Raw genomic sequence first — 16,254 nt, 5'->3', positions numbered from 1 at the left:
GATGCTTGCAATTTCCAGTGGTGGATGCAATTTATATTTGGAAAAATTGATAATAAAATTGTTTTAAATTATATTAATGTAACATGATCTTTTAAAATACTATAATTTTATTGAAATTCTTAAAAATTTTTATATCAATAAATTTTAAAATGAAAAAGTCATTTTACTTTTTATTCCTATTAACAAGTTGTAATTTCTTATTTAATTTTTGCAATATGTTGAATAAAAGTTATTTTTTAAAAAAGTAGTGATTGAAGTTTATTATTTTAAAAATTTATTTTTTAATAACAAAAATTACATTTAATAAGTTTTAATTTTTTTAATTTATAAAATAAAAGTTGTGATTGGGTTTATTATTTTTAATAAAAATAAAATAATTTTTTTATTTTAAAATTTATTGACACATAAATTTTCGGGAGTTTCAGTGGAATTATAATATTTTAAAAGACAAGATAATGCCCCCCAATCTTTTTAGGTACCATTTGGATTAATAATTTAAATTTAAATTTTATATTTAAAGTATTATATTTAAAATTTATATATTTAAAATTATTTGTTTAGATAGTGTAAAAAAGTATGAACGTAAAAGAGAGATGAGTTTATATGTGAAGTAGAAATGAAAGAATAAAAATAATAAGCTTATATTTATATTTCCAGTAGGTGAGAAATGGGAACGAGAAATAAGAAGAGTGACAAAATTAATAGAAATACTGACAATAAAAACATGAAAAAACAGAGAGAGAGAAAGGATTGTAACAAGAAAAATATCAAATAACTAAAATTAAAAAAAATTAAAATTATAAAGAAGTTATAATGGAACATGGATTTAAAATTTAAAATTAAAAAATTTTTGAATTTGGTTTACATTCAAATTCTCATATTCTATAATCTAGTATTTCAAATTGTTTTGTCATGTGATTGTTCGATAACCCATGAATAGTTACATCAAATTAAATTAGAGAAAAACCCGTTCATTTAAATGTGAATAATGATTGTTGTGCATGTTTGATTGCCCGCGATTTTGGAGTTCTTATACATTGATGGACGGCAATGAGGAAGAGGGAAAAGGCAGCGGCTTTATGGATATTCTATTAAAATTATTACGTTATTTTTATTATGCAATAGTATGTTTTTCTAAATAAAGATATAGATATTATTCTACCAACTAAATTTTATACCAATGAAATGGAGGGAATATTAATTTTTGGTTGCAATATGATTGAATAGAAAAGAGAGAGAAGATTTTAATTTTAAAAAATGAATAGAAGATTAAATTTTTAATATAAATAGAATGTAAAGGAAATTAGTAAATAAAATTATTTACAAATTTTAAACCACATTTATCTATACAATCATAAAAATTACTCAATACTCTACATTTTAAATTAAGTAAAGTTTTTCAAAAATGTCATGTAATATAATTTGGAGAGAATATTTTTTAGTATTAATTTTATATTTATCACTCATTTTTTATTGTGGGTCCCATACCCTATAATCTTTTTTCCACTCATCATTTCACATTAATTTTTTAGTAATAATTTCATATTATAAAGTCTCTATAATTTTTTGTTTTTATTTAATGTATAATAATTAATAACTATAAAAAAATAGGTCAGATGATTACTGTAGAATCATCTGACTGTAATCTTAGAGGATAAATAGATAGATAGATAATAAAATTGATACTAATTTTTTTTCGAAAACAAAAAGTTGATGCTTAAAGTTTTTTATAAGTCACAAATAGAAAGTATGGCCTTTTTTCTTATCAATTAAACATACTAAATAGATTTTTTTTTTTGATTTAATGTCTATAAAAGAATAAATACGATTTTCTCAATTCATTACAGCGATGTGGGCGGGGCAAACAGAGCTTGAAAATTTGCGCACCAAACAATGCATCCCCGCTCGCGGTGGCGGTTTTTTTTTTTTTTGGTAGAATGGTCGCCGGTTTTGTAGACGCCAAGTCATTTCACCTGTTTTGAAATAGGTCGTTGCAACCCGAAGGGTTTGACTTTTCGCCTGAAATTTCCCTTTCTCAACTCCTTCCCTCCATCAAGGATTTCCATTGTCCGATACCTACCCGAAGCCGTTGAGCAACTCTACTTCTGTATTGATAGAGTCCGGGACCAGGCTTGTAATCCCAGATCGCTTGTTTGCTGCTCATTTTTCTCTTTGTTCGCAGCGCTTGTAAACAAATTGTCTTCTTCGGGAAGGGGGGAAAAAGGAAAAGGAAATTGCAGCAGATTTCATACCAAATGTTATGTTACAGTTGATTGGCGTGCGATTCCTGCCCCAATCTTATAACCATCCTTTGTATCTTGAAGATCGTGGGTTGTCTTGTGCGGATAATTGTGTAAAAGAACAAATAAATTTTTGCCTTTATGCTACATTTTGCATAGTGAATCCCCAATGAATAACGATGTCGTCCCAGATTTCGAGTCTAGCTCCAGCTTTGACTCTCTTCCCTAGCCTCAAGCCCCCTTACAAAACCCTACTTTTTCACCAAATCTTAGTTCTGGTGATTACATTTCTTGCTTATGCTTCCTTCCATGCCTCCCGAAAGCCTCCCAGCATCGTGAAGAGCGTTTTGGGACCCACGATTATTTCCAATTCGACTCAAGGTAATAGCATCAGTCCCGGTGATTCAGGTTGGCCTCCATTTAATGGAGCTAGGGGGACTCACCGTCTTGGCGAGCTGGATCTCGCTTTTCTATCTTCCTACGCCGTTGGCATGTTCGTGGCAGGTCATGTTGGTGATCGGATTGACTTGAGATTGTTCCTTGTATTTGGGATGATGGGTAGTGGCATTTTTACAATACTTTTTGGCTTAGGCTATTGGTTTGATGTTCATTTGTTGGGGTTTTTTATTGGAGTTCAAATTGTTTGTGGATTGTTTCAGTCAATAGGGTGGCCTTGTGTGGTTGCAGTTGTGGGTAATTGGTTTGGAAAATCAAAGAGGGGCTTGATAATGGGGATATGGAGTTCACATACCTCGGTGGGGAATATCATTGGTTCGATAATTGCCTCTGGAGTGTTAGAATTTGGATGGGGTTGGTCCTTTGTGGTGCCTGGACTTCTTATCATTTGTGTGGGGATTGTGGTGTATGTGTTTCTTGTTGCGAGTCCAGAGGATATGGGATTTGTGCACTCTGTAAGTGAGATTGAAATGAACGTAGAAACAGATGGAATAGAGAATGTGCAAAAGATGGAATCAGAGGACGCAAAACTCCTTGATCCTGATGATTCAGATTCTTCATCTGCTATTGGATTTTTTGAGGCATGGATGTTACCTGGGGTGGCTGCATTTGCCTTTTGTCTTTTTTTCTCTAAGCTGGTGGCTTACACTTTTCTCTATTGGTTGCCCTTCTACATTAGGCACACAGGTAATTGTTCTTATGTGCTGATATATCAATTTCGACATAGATCTTATCTTTTTCTCGCTTATTATTAGCATCTGCACATTATTAGTGTGACCGATTCTTAGATTTGGTTTATAGACAATAGATATCGTTATGTTGACCAAACTATTTTTAAAACTCAAACATTATGTTTTACCGAAAGGTGCGTGTGAAATATTGACATTAGAAAAAAAAAAAACAGTTATAATTGGCTTGGCTGCTTAGATAATCTATCTTTTATAGATTAAGGCCTAAAATTATTTTGATTAGTGTCTCCTTTCTCCCAAATTTGTTTTCAATGTTACCTACTAGGACGTAGAAATGCTAAAATCAGTAAATCCCCCAGTCTGCCTTTCTGATGACATTTTCTGTGATGTAAATAGCTATTTTCTTCATAGCTAATCTGGTTTTCATTTTTAGCTGTTGCGGGTGTGCATTTATCTAAAAAATCTGCTGGAATACTTTCGACAATATTTGACATTGGAGGAGTTCTTGGTGGAGTTATGGCTGGTTTCATTTCTGACATGATTGAAGCTCGGGCTGTTACTTCTATTGTATTCTTGTTTCTATCAATTCCAATGCTGGTTCTCTACCGGCTTTATGGGAGCCTCTCGATGTTGATCAACCTTGTGTTGATGTTTCTCTCGGGCTTTTTGGTGAATGGGCCGTATGCACTTATCACAACTGCTGTGGCTGCTGATCTTGGTACCCAAACCTTGAATCAAGGGAATTCACGAGCACTGGCTACTGTGACTGCAATCATAGATGGTACCGGCTCTGTTGGAGCTGCTCTTGGGCCACTTTTGGCCGGGTATATTTCTACTAGGGGATGGAACAGTGTCTTCTTTATGCTGATTCTGTCTATTTTCCTGGCTGGCTTGTTCCTAGTTCGTGTGGCAGGAACTGAGATCAGAGATAAGATGAATGCAGGAAAATGATTTGGGAGATAGAACAATACATATACAAATTTGTTAATTAAGGTTAGGGCAGCCATTGGTGTTTTAGATGGCAGAGAAGTCAGGATATGAAATATAAACTGAAATCATTGTCATTCAACTCTGTATTATTTACTCATTCTTTGTTCATTGATGCGAAAGAAATATACAAGATTGATTGATTTAATTCGTTGCAAATGGTTAAATTGAAGAGTGTTTATACTACTTGTTCCCCAGTACCTCTCTCTCTCTCTCTCTAAATATACATATATATGTATGTATGTATGTATGTATGTATGTATTTGGGATAGCATGACAGTCTGATGCTCCAACATTATGGATGAACTGTATATCTGGCATAGTTTCGGTTACTAAAACTACTCATTTTATCTAATTCCTGGCTCATCTTAACCATACTTCTCTGTATTGACCTGGATCAGCACCTTGACTGATGCAATCTTGTAAAATTAAACAGAGGAGTGTAAATTTCAACATTAAAAACTGTTTACTAAATATTGGTCCACATCAGTGTTCGGCTCTCTTCAGCAAATACACACACTAGACAGGGAGGGAGGGAGGGAGAAATTGCTCTGACTGCTTCTAGAAAGAAATTAAAGATTACGACCTGGTCTATTAGTAAACTTTAAGAAGAACAAGCTAATCATAAATAGAAATTCACGTTCTAGATGAGTTCCATTGTGTACCTTTGCATGTTATATCTTTGCTTGATTTGATCCAATCTAATCTCGGCAATTCCAAACAACACTACAATTATGCATGAAAGGCCACGTATCTTAATAGAAGCTTGGTAGAAAAACAATTATTTTACAATGATTTAATTTTGAACTCAAGAAAAATATTATTACACTGCTTATTTCTGTGCACAACGTCTCAAATATAGATTACCATCCTCTTGTATATTGCGGCCTGGCTTTCCCTTTAACAGGAAAGAATGTTAATCACAAGGCGGTATAAATTTTATTACATTTTCAATACCTTTCCCATTAACAGAAAAGAATGATCTCAAATATAGGTTGAACATCATTCATATCATGTAGAGATGCAAGGGAGGCATATTTTGTGTGTGTGATGAATTAATAATTATTACACAATAGCATCTAAAAAAAAAAAATCAGCTACTCCTTCCAGTCCTATTTATTAGATACTTTCTAGAAGTAATTTTTGGTCCAAAATATAGGACATTTTGCAATAATTAAACTATTTTTTTCAATTTTATTTTTTCTTAATTAGTGTAAAGATATTTAATGTAGTTGTATACCATTTAAAATCAAGGGAAAAAATAAAATTACATACAATTTTTTTATGATATTAAGAAAAATTAACTTTTTTTAAGATGCGTGAAATGGTTAAAATGTCTTATAATAAGGATTAAAGGGAGTATGTCACAGACTGAAAAAATATTCTTTCTTTCCAGGAAGGACTTGAGATTTTGAAGTCCTTCGGCAGATATGCTTCTTCTGACTCTTGACCTCTACCACTACTGTTAAATTATCTGTTGAGTCTCTCTTTATGGCTTCCTCCATCCACCATCTCCTTACAGCATAGTTTCATGTCATTATGTTCTTGAAGCCTCCTTCTTGCAAAAACTGCAGCATTTTGGCTGCTGAATACATCCCAGATTCCATCACTTCCAATTATCAAAAACTCATCTTCTTTGGTCAGTATGATTAGTTTGAGTTCTGGGTCACACCTGACTGGCACATCATTCAGATAACTGTCATGGATGAATCCACCAAGGGACTTAATTCTATTCCTCTCTTTCACGCAGAAGTCCCTATGATCTTTGGACATTTCTCTGCAAATCTAGCATCAGCCTGTAAAAATGACCTTGTGACCACCTTCCCTAACCCCATAGGAAAATCATCTTGGAAGATGATCACGGACAAATACTGCAATGCTCTTCCCTCCATGTTCATCAAATGCCTGTGCATCAAACCATTTTCAATTTAGATGATGAAAATTCCTAGAAAGTGGCCAAACTTGGGTTCCTCCATCTTTTTAACATAAGTGCTACATACTAGGTTGCTTCATGATTCAAATTTTTATATTCATATTCATACTAATATGGCATTGTAATGTTGAATAACTTGAAAGTTATTGTTTATAAGATTCTACAGATTTTAAGAATTCTTTTAACGGTTGATCATTCTTTATGCTTGACCAAGTACAAATTCGTGGAAGTAAAAGTTGCTCTCTTGACTTTTGCATGCTTCCTTAAAATATGCAAGTTTTGGGCCGAAAGCCGAGGGAGGTTGTCTTTTGTTGGCAATACTATGTCCAAAGTTGGTGTTTGATTTGATAAACGGCACGTAATGAGGTTGATCTAAGAGGTGCCTGAGAATAAGTTCAAAGATTAAAATCATGTTTGACTAAGCCCAAATATATGTTTAAATTTTACGTTGATTGTATTACTAAACTTTACTTGAACCCAGTTATTAATTGTCTTTGCCCCCTCTTTCCAGTTAATGATCTTTGATTAGAGAACAGTGGTGATTGAACAATTTTTCATTAATTCATTGTTTGGAGATTTTTTTATAATCATCTGTGTCTTGATTTTATTTTTCACTTTTTCTGTATCTGGTTGTATTTAGTTAAAGCATAAATGTTCTTTTTATTTTATTACAATGTTGGATGATAGAGATCCTTGACCATGGAAGTAGTTCAAAGATTCAAGAAACTTTTGCATTTACAAGGAAAAAATAAAAGGGGAAAACATACATGTTGAACAACTCCCTGAAATAGAAACATGAGAAAGAATAGAAAATCTATGTATGTCTAAATGGATTTGAAAAGAGGGAAATTCAAGATTTAAAGTAGTTTTTATCTCTTATAATACGTTGTTTTAAAAGATATCTTAAACTATTGCGTGTACTTAATGTTCTGGCAAAAAGGACTTGAGTACAATTGCTAGGTGCTGGGAGTATTAGAAAAGGCTGGGTCATGACTTATTGGTTCTTAAATTCGAGCGGAGTTGAAATTTCCATTGCCTCCTGCATTGTACGCATCCCCTGCTTCACTCCATCCTTCTCTCAGTTATCAGTCTAGTGGCTTCTAGCTAAGTGATTAGAAATGGTGAATGAGGATATTAGTTTTGGGCAACTTTGCTAAGATAGCTATTAGGGTCACGTGAAAGACCAGAGAAGATGTAGATGGGGGGCATGGTGTTCCATGAGCATGCAAATGGTAAGTTGACATGACATAAAGCACTAGAGTATATTTTATCTTTAATAAATATAATTGATTATTTCATCGTTTTTCAGATAGATTGTCACACTAAAAAGTGTATGTACTTTCTAAAGTTTGTTTTGAGTTATTTTGCTAGACTCAATGAGTTATACTTTATGAACCTATTTTTTAGTTAAATATCTCACTTTTTCATCGTGAGATGCTGTTTTTTCCATCGTGAGATACTTTTCATTTGCAAGTTAAGATGGTTTTTTTTTTTTTTTTAAGACCAACTTTCAGGTTGTAATACTGAGAAGATTGCTGCTTCACCTCAGTTTCGTGGTACTGATAAGCATTATTGTATACTTCTTTCTTTTTCTCTTATCTTCTCTGTGGCCTCTAATTAAATGGCAGTAACTATACACAGCCTTAGAGGAACAACTATTTTCTTTTCCCAAGACATCGAAAGGTGAGACTTGACAAAGAGCATGTATAAATTAAGGGGTTTAGGTGTGTGTGTACAATTTTTTTCAAACATCAGTATTCATACTACTGTACAGTATTCTGGTGTTATCATTAATCAGAAAAATATACAACACATGTATTTGTTGTTTTGAATATTTGAACTTTATCCCTTGACTGGAGTGTTACGAGATTCGAGTACTCAGGTGTCTTGTGCTAATATTTTCCTTTTTTTCCCAGTCATATGTTTGTGCTTAGTCAGATTCAACTGATGCAAATCTAACTTCATCCCCAGCTTCACTTGGTGCCAGAGAACAAGTTCAGGAATTGTCCTTTTTTGGTCACTTCATACCAGGATTAGAGTGCAATGCTTAGCTGTTGCTCTGTTAATGTATTTTGGCAATGCCCAAACCCAAATGATTACATCAAAAATCAGGTTTACCATTGTTTTTTTAGCATTACATGTGTATCTTGCAGATAGAGCCTATCTTGGAATTAGTAGCCGCCTTCCCAACACCAAACCATAGTCAAACTTAAATCCAAGCTTTTTCTGATTAATATAAGGAAACCTCAAAGCAAAAAACAAAAAACCAAAAACAAAACAAAACAAAACAAAAGGATGGCTATCCATTTTGTCTTTCAAATAATTGATTATAGTTTGACATGCGTCTCAACCCATTCAACAAAACCATTTGTTTCTGGCTGGTTGGAGTCTGCAATGAAAATTAAGTGCAGTATCACTGTTGAGCAGCTTGCAATAGTCAACCAAACTATGATGGTATTTTAATGATGCATCCAATCACTTATGGCATTCAAAACCAATCCAAATCGATATGAACCGATCAAAATTAATTATAAATAAAGTTAAGTTTTTCTTTTGACAAAACTAATCGGTTTGATTCAGTTCAAGATTTTGCCTTATGAAACTTGAACTAAACTAAATTAAATATTATTATATTTATTTTATATATTTTTTTATAAATTTCTGTAATTTTTTTCTCTTTCCTAAGTTTAGTTATATGTAAATCACTAATAAAAAATCTATTACAATTAACTAAATGTTGTCTATATTTTTTTAAAAGTTTATAATCAAGTATTTTATAGATAATTTATTAGCTGTTAACCATTAAATGTGCTAATTAATTATTAAAAATATCTATTTGTCCTCAAGGTTTTTTTTTGAAATAGCAATTAATAATGGTTAAAAATTACTAGTAAATGTGTACATATATTGATTATGAAAAATATCTCAAAAAAATTCAAACTTAAATTAAATCAAACCAAACTGTTACAACTGTTTAGATCTCAAGCTTTAGTAAATTGATCCTAAGCTTAAACCAAACCAAACCAAATTTAAGCCAAACCAATTAGAGGGGAAAAAAAAACTAAAACTATCTCAAGCTTTGGTAAATCGATTGGTTTAATTTGGTTTGATTTTTCCTGGAAACCAAACCAAATTAAACCTATAAACATCCTTACAACTACAATAGCTACATAGGCCTCTCACTTCTATATCAATATACTTCCTTTCTTAAAAAAATATAAGGCATTTTTGCAAGGTTTGTATGTTAAAAAAATATAAAGTATTTTTAGTGTTTTGAGATGTAATTAATATATTTTTACCAAAAGTGTCCATAATAGATAAGTCATTTTATATTTATTTTAAAGTAAAACACCCTATTAAATAGGATTAGATGTGGAAAGATGATATTAGTTAGAAGATAACTAACTATTTTATTAAAAATAGGATTTTATTAAAAATATTTTATATTTTTAAATCAAGGGAGTAATAATTTGTATATCAATTATATTGGTGAATCCATTTGCCTTTGCAGTTTCTAAGCAAACCTCTGCAAGCACTGTGTTGCTGATCACATCAACTTTGATTACTGGGGCATTTAAAAAAAATACAAATTTTTTTGAAAATTTATTATTTAAATACAATATGTTTAACTTTAAGATTAAGTTAAATAAAATTGATTAATTAATTATATTTGTACTCTTCTATTCAAAATATAAAAATATATTTAAACTTTAGTGCTACATTAAAAGATTATTTTTCCACGTGAGGAAGATTGATATTTAAGTGAGTTTAAAATCTTAAATTAACATTATAGTATTTAATGTTACGAAAAAATAAGCTACCCTTTAATTATTTTCGGGTTGGAACTGTTATGATAAATAATTTAAGACATGAGATGCTTTTTGAAAAATAATTAAGGAACAAAAATGCACCTAAGCCCTAAATGAAATGGTGTGTGATTAAAAAAAAAAACAACAAAAATTCTAACGTGGTGAGATTGAACTGCAATTTTAATGGTAGGGAAGCGGATAGACAAAATATATAAAACATTAAAGTCTCAAGCTTAAACTTACAAATTTTAGGAGAGTTATATGAAGTTAGTCTAAAGTTGGGGAAAGTTAAATGCATTTAAGTCTCTCTTGTTGGGGAAAGTTATATGTATTTAAGTCTCTCTTCTTCTTCTTTTGGAATTCAAAAGGAAAACTATCATTCACTAGAGAAGAAAATAAACATTACAATGACAAAACAAAAATTCAAAACCAGCCCTTCATCATTTGCAAATTTGCCTATAATAAAATTTTACGCGGACGTTAGGCTCTACATTTTTATTTTCTTCAAATTAAATATACTATGATAAATTAAAATAAATTCTATTGGAGATTTACTATTAGCGTTACAGATGATCCATTATTTTTGGGATAAAAATAGTTATTTATTTTATTTAAACTAGTTATATTCAATTTTAATTATTTTAACATTAAAATTTCATAATTTTTTACCTTATACTAAAAATATGTTTTCATTTTATTTTATATTTTCTTGAAAAAAAATTAAAACCTCCATGGATTAAATCATTCTGTTTGGATCTTCTGGTTATACAGTCATCAAAATTACCAATAAAAATTTAATTATGAAATTTAAATAGGTTTTAAATATTCAATATTAGTTGATTAAAAATTACTAAAAATATAACTTATCAATTAACTTTATTTTAAAATTTAATACATAAATTAGAAATTTTAAAATATTAAAGATCGGATAATTCACGAGGATTGTAATATTAAAAAACTAATATTTTATTTTTTTTCATACATACATGTTTGATAAATAAACAGAATTTTCAAAAAAATATGAATAAAAATTAGATATATACCATGCAAAAGAATACAAATTATGTTTTAATTTCATATTTTAATTAAATTTATTTAAAAAATTTTATATTACAACGCATTTTGTTAGCATTAATCTTTTATATAAGATTAGTTTTGAACTGTAGGCTTCCACCTCTTCTTTTCACAAAAATTAAAATTGCTAAAATATAAACAAACATATATTTATATTAAATTTTATTTTTTTGTCAAATAATGTATCATAGTGAAATCCTTCAACCATACAATCTCAATATCTCGATGGAAAGATTCTTTAAATTAACTATAAAATCCTAGAATAGAATATTGCAATCATATTTGATAAAACAATAATATTCTTATCATAATTTTGTATTCAGGTGATTTTTATTGGGAAGTTTCAAATATATATACCTGCATCCTTATATTATTATTTTTTTTTTGGTAACCAACTGCATCCTTATATTAATTCCCATCATCTTACAATTTTTATCTGAGGATAAAAGTAATTAATACTTTCTTTTATATTTTGATTTCTAAGAAATTGAAATCATTACATTATTCAGTTTTAATGTTCCAATATAACCGTTAATATTATTTTCAAATACAACCTTCCAATATTATAATCAAATACTATTTTCGCCATCCGCTAATTTAGTTTTTAATATCCATTTATGAATTATTTAGAACTTACCACTTAACTATTAATTCTAAAAACAATTAGTTTATAATTTCAAATACGTTTGATTTATTTATTATTAGTTAAATAGTAAAAGATAGAAAATTATCTTATTAGAAGTATACCTATATATATATATATATATATATTATTTCTACCTTATTTAATTTTTAATAATTACAATAGATGATTTATTTATGATAATATTTGAATTATTCACTTATTATCAATATTGTATTTTTTAGTTATGAGGAGTAAATATCTTTTTATATTAAATATAAACCTGCATGGTTTGTCTACATGGTTCCTTTTAAGAAAAAAAATTAAGAAAATAAAAAAAAATAAAAATCACAATTGAAATCCATGTAAAACTTCCATTATATTAAATATTTGATTAATTAATGTTGTTGAACTAGAGATAACCGACAATTTGATTTTATAAATTAAATCGTTTTGAGTTAAAAGCTACTTATTTTATTAGTTATTAGTTAAATAGATTTTAACTAATTCCAGGTGAATATCTTAACTGAGCTCATTCCAATTAAATAGACCGGGTCAAATATCTTAATTAATTTAGGTATTATAAGATATTCAGCTAGAAGTTTGAATCGATCAACTACATAATTGGAATTTGAAATTTTTCATTTTCATTGGGCACATCACACACTTATATATATATATTTGTTAATTGGTAGCTCTCAACACATGAACCAGAATTTTTACAGTTTGACAGCTATCTACAAGGAAATTGAGAATCGAGTAGCACGAGCCAGGTTTCATACACTCCATTTCTTTTTCTTTTTTTTTTTGAATTATTCATACACTCCATTTCATATTTATTCATTTTTCTCTTACAAGAAGAAGAAGAGTAGCACTTTCCTCTGATTTGTTGTGTTGTCCATTTCCACCTCAATTGAGTCTCACACCAAACTTTAATTTGCTATTTATTTTTATGGTTTGGTTGTAGCCTTTTCTTCACCAACGAAAGAAAAATATCATTTTTATATTATAATTTAAAGGGCTTGCACAGCACAGGAGAGACCCCCTGTAAGATTTATTTTAAATTTATTTTACTTTAAATATTTTCTAGTACAGTAAATTAATAAAAATTTATTTTAAATTTTAAAAATATAATGACACATAGAATATTAATTTTTGTTAAATATAAAAAACTATTAACTTTGCAGGCATGTTTTATGAAGTCGGATTATTTAAAAAAAAGGGGAAATTTCAACTAATAATTTATAAATTTTGAATAAAAATGTAGAAATTAAAATTGTACCTGATATTTATTTTTTATTATTTTTAGTTACTCTAATAACTCTTACTTTTTTTCATTTTTTATTTTAATATAAATTAAAATGTGTGCATTTTGTTTTTTACTTCATTAAAATATAGTAAATTTACAAGCTGTCATCAAATTACTCCCTCACTCACAAACATCTGGTCAAGTCAAAGAATAATTATACAAATGCAATTTCTTAGCTCTTCCCAAAATACTTAATCAGCCTGCCTCATTCTTATTATTCTAAATATTATTGCAATTATTTAGACCATAGTTATTTCCTGAGTTTGAATCTGTATGTGTGCTTAGCTAGGATTATTTTTATATGATATAAAATATGCTCAACAGATCTCTTTGACCCGGTCTTTTATTAACCTTAACTAATAGTTAGCCATATGATTATATCGATATGCATACTTGCTGGATCTTGATTATTTTTATATTTCACGCTTAGAGTTCTTGCAAATCTAGAGTCAATAAATTCAATGGCTAGCCTTGAATCATGTTCATAATAATTAATCAGATGAAAATAATTAATTCAACTTATAAATATAATGGATATGATTAGGTGGTGCAAAAAAACAAAGTAAGGGGGTTCAATTCACACTGCATGACCACAACAATCTCATACCTCAATAATTTTTTTTTTTTAAAGGAAGGCTAGAACCTGCATATTTTCACAATTTAGGCCAACCTAACCTGTTTTGAAAACCCGCAAAAAATGGTTGGCTGGCCTGTTGAGTTGAGCCTATTTTTTTCTAGTTTTCTATGAGTGCAAATGTATTGTTTGTGAATTGTGAACACTAAACACAGTTAAGTCATGTATTTCGAGGATTATAATGCATTCAATTTCTTCAAAACAAGTTTCTAACATCTAAATAATAATTTAAATTTTAATTCTTGCTAAATTCTATTTTCTCTTTGTAAAAATATCATTAAAAAATCTTTATAGTTAGCATACAAGAGGATAATTTCTGGTTAAATAGATCTTTGACTATGTGTGATCTAACAATTTGCTACTTTAATTTCAATGTAGGCATATTCCAGTTTGTTGTTAAAAGGCAAAGCCAAAGCTAAAATAAATAAACTTTCAAGATGAGTTGTTCGTATTGGAAATTGAGTATCACAACATGTTCCTTCTTCATGTTTTTAGCATCATCAATCTCCGCGGTACCCAAGACATTTGATATAGTAACATATGGTGGAGTACCTAATGGAGATATAACCCAGGTAAAGTCATTTACTCACATTCCTATATATTTATGTGAATTTTGTTGAGCTAGAATATAACTTTGATTATTGTAAACTTTAATTTTCTTTTATTCTTTTTTGGGATGTGAAGGCTCTTAGAAATGCTTGGAATGATGCATGTGCATCAAATGTTAGCAGCATAGTAATGGTCCCAAGAGGAACATTCAAGATGCACGGTTTGGCTCTCTATGGAAGTTGCAAGGCTCCTATTGAAGTTAAAGTTGATGGAATAATCCAAGGCCCAGAAAATCCTAGTGATCTCCAAAATGAAAAAACTTGGCTTACTTTTTCAGACATTGACTCATTCACTTTATCAGGTTCAGGTATTTTTGATGGTCAAGGTGTTAGCCATCCTTGGACACAAGATGATTGTACAAAACAAAACGCAGGAACCTGCAAACCCTATGTAATTCACATTTATTTTCAATTATTTTTTTAACCTCTTCAAAAGCTTTGAAAACAAATCTTGTGTTGTTATGTCTTGTCTTTCATTTACATTAAACTCTAATGATTTCTTGTGACTATGACAACAGAATTTAGCATTCAATTCCGTGAACAACTTAGTTATTCGAGGCGTAACTACAAAGGATAGTAGAGGCTTTCATGTGAATGTAAATGGATGCAATAATGTGACAATTGATGACTTCACTGTGAGTGCTCCAGCAAACAGTATCAACACCGATGGACTTCACATCTCAAAATCCACCAATGTGAGCGTTGTAAACTCTAGAATTGGTACTGGAGATGATTGTGTCTCATTAGGTGCTGGAGATAAGCAAATAATGGTCCAAAATGTGAATTGTGGACCTGGACATGGCTTTAGTGTTGGAAGCCTCGGAGGAAACCCAAAAGAACTGCCTGTGGATGGCTTCACTGTTAGGAATTGCACACTTAATGGCACATCTAATGGAGTTAGGGTTAAGACTTGGGCCGATAAACCAGGAAATATTTCAATCTCCAATCTTTTTTTTGAAGACATCACAATGATCAACGTACAGAATCCAATCATCATAGATCAAGAGTATTGTCCATCAAAAGATTGCCCCAACAAGGTCTTGTTCAACTATTTCTCTTTCTTTACATATCTTTATTATATATCGTCTTTTTTGACAAACCTGTTGTGCTTTTCTTTCTATACATGTGAGTTTATCTAACAAATTTGATGTATGTTTTCATTGGCTTTTAGAAGCCATCAAAAATACAGATAAGCAATGTGACATTCAAGAATATTAGAGGCACTTCAGCGTTCCAATATGCAGTAGTTCTGAATTGCAGTAAAGAGAAACCATGCCAGAATGTGCAATTTAACAACGTTGATATCAAATTATCAAATGGATCTCTCCCATTAGCAACGTGCATTAATGTTGACCCTATAGAAATCGGAAAGGCTACTCCTTCTTGCAAACCTTAGCACCATAGAATCAAGGCCTTTTTTATCTCTTAATGCAGGATAGAGTGTGCATCCTCCTAGTTAGGTGATGAGGATTTGCAGTTTTTTAGAATAAGTATTTGAAAATTGAGCTATGTATTGTAAAGATTCTTTTCCTACGATAATGCATGCATATTTGTCTGAGTATTTTATAAAAGATTATTTGTTAGTATTGGTTTTTGTTTCCTGAAAATTTAAACGTCTGCCTCCATAGTAATTTTATTCTCTTATTTGTGGCATATAATTATTTTCACCAAACTATATACTTAGGTTTGCATAGTTGAGAAACTCACACTGACACAGAGTATATTACATTTTCTCTTTGCAGAATTAGAAACATATTTTTAACCACTAAATAATGATATGCATTTCAAAAACAAATTATGTATATCTTGGATAAATATTATATACCATGATTTTCGACTACATAATTAAAAATTTTAATTTCTTGATGTTGACATTCGACTAAATTCATAATA

At 30.1% G+C, this 16,254-nt stretch overlaps 2 protein-coding genes across 2 annotated transcripts; both read left to right on the top strand.

Moving 5' to 3' along the window:
* Nucleotides 1-1,867: 1,867 nt before the first annotated feature.
* Nucleotides 1,868-4,558, top strand: LOC129317618 (putative glycerol-3-phosphate transporter 5). Its single transcript, XM_054961946.1, has 2 exons — nt 1,868-3,383; nt 3,819-4,558. Exons 1-2 carry the CDS (start codon nt 2,420-2,422, stop codon nt 4,334-4,336), a joined length of 1,482 nt encoding a protein of 493 aa, XP_054817921.1. The 5' UTR covers nt 1,868-2,419; the 3' UTR covers nt 4,337-4,558.
* Nucleotides 4,559-7,503: 2,945 nt separating this feature from the next.
* LOC129317557 (polygalacturonase-like) lies at nt 7,504-15,949 on the top strand. Its single transcript, XM_054961868.1, has 6 exons — nt 7,504-7,537; nt 7,820-7,879; nt 14,249-14,325; nt 14,438-14,752; nt 14,880-15,398; nt 15,533-15,949. Exons 1-6 carry the CDS (start codon nt 7,504-7,506, stop codon nt 15,755-15,757), a joined length of 1,230 nt encoding a protein of 409 aa, XP_054817843.1. The 3' UTR covers nt 15,758-15,949.
* The last annotated feature ends 305 nt before the right edge of the window (nt 15,950-16,254 follow it).

The sequence above is a fragment of the Prosopis cineraria genome, unplaced genomic scaffold (genome assembly GCF_029017545.1).
Source record: "Prosopis cineraria cultivar Desert tree isolate PC_DT_omini unplaced genomic scaffold, ASM2901754v1 PC8, whole genome shotgun sequence".
Classification (NCBI taxonomy): Eukaryota; Viridiplantae; Streptophyta; class Magnoliopsida; order Fabales; family Fabaceae; genus Prosopis; species Prosopis cineraria.
The sequence above is the reverse complement of the archived record's forward strand: the minus strand, read 5'-3'. Positions and strand labels throughout refer to the sequence as shown.

Coding starts and splice junctions, on each gene's coding strand:
- LOC129317618 (XM_054961946.1), top strand. CDS start 2,420: ATGTCGTCCCAGATTTCGAGTCTAGCTCCAGCTTTGACTCTCTTCCCT. Junction 3,384..3,818: donor CTTCTACATTAGGCACACAG/GTAATTGTTCTT, acceptor TTTCATTTTTAG/CTGTTGCGGGTGTGCATTTA.
- LOC129317557 (XM_054961868.1), top strand. CDS start 7,504: ATGGGGGGCATGGTGTTCCATGAGCATGCAAATG. Junction 14,326..14,437: donor CTAATGGAGATATAACCCAG/GTAAAGTCATTT, acceptor TGGGATGTGAAG/GCTCTTAGAAATGCTTGGAA. Junction 14,753..14,879: donor CAGGAACCTGCAAACCCTAT/GTAATTCACATT, acceptor CTATGACAACAG/AATTTAGCATTCAATTCCGT.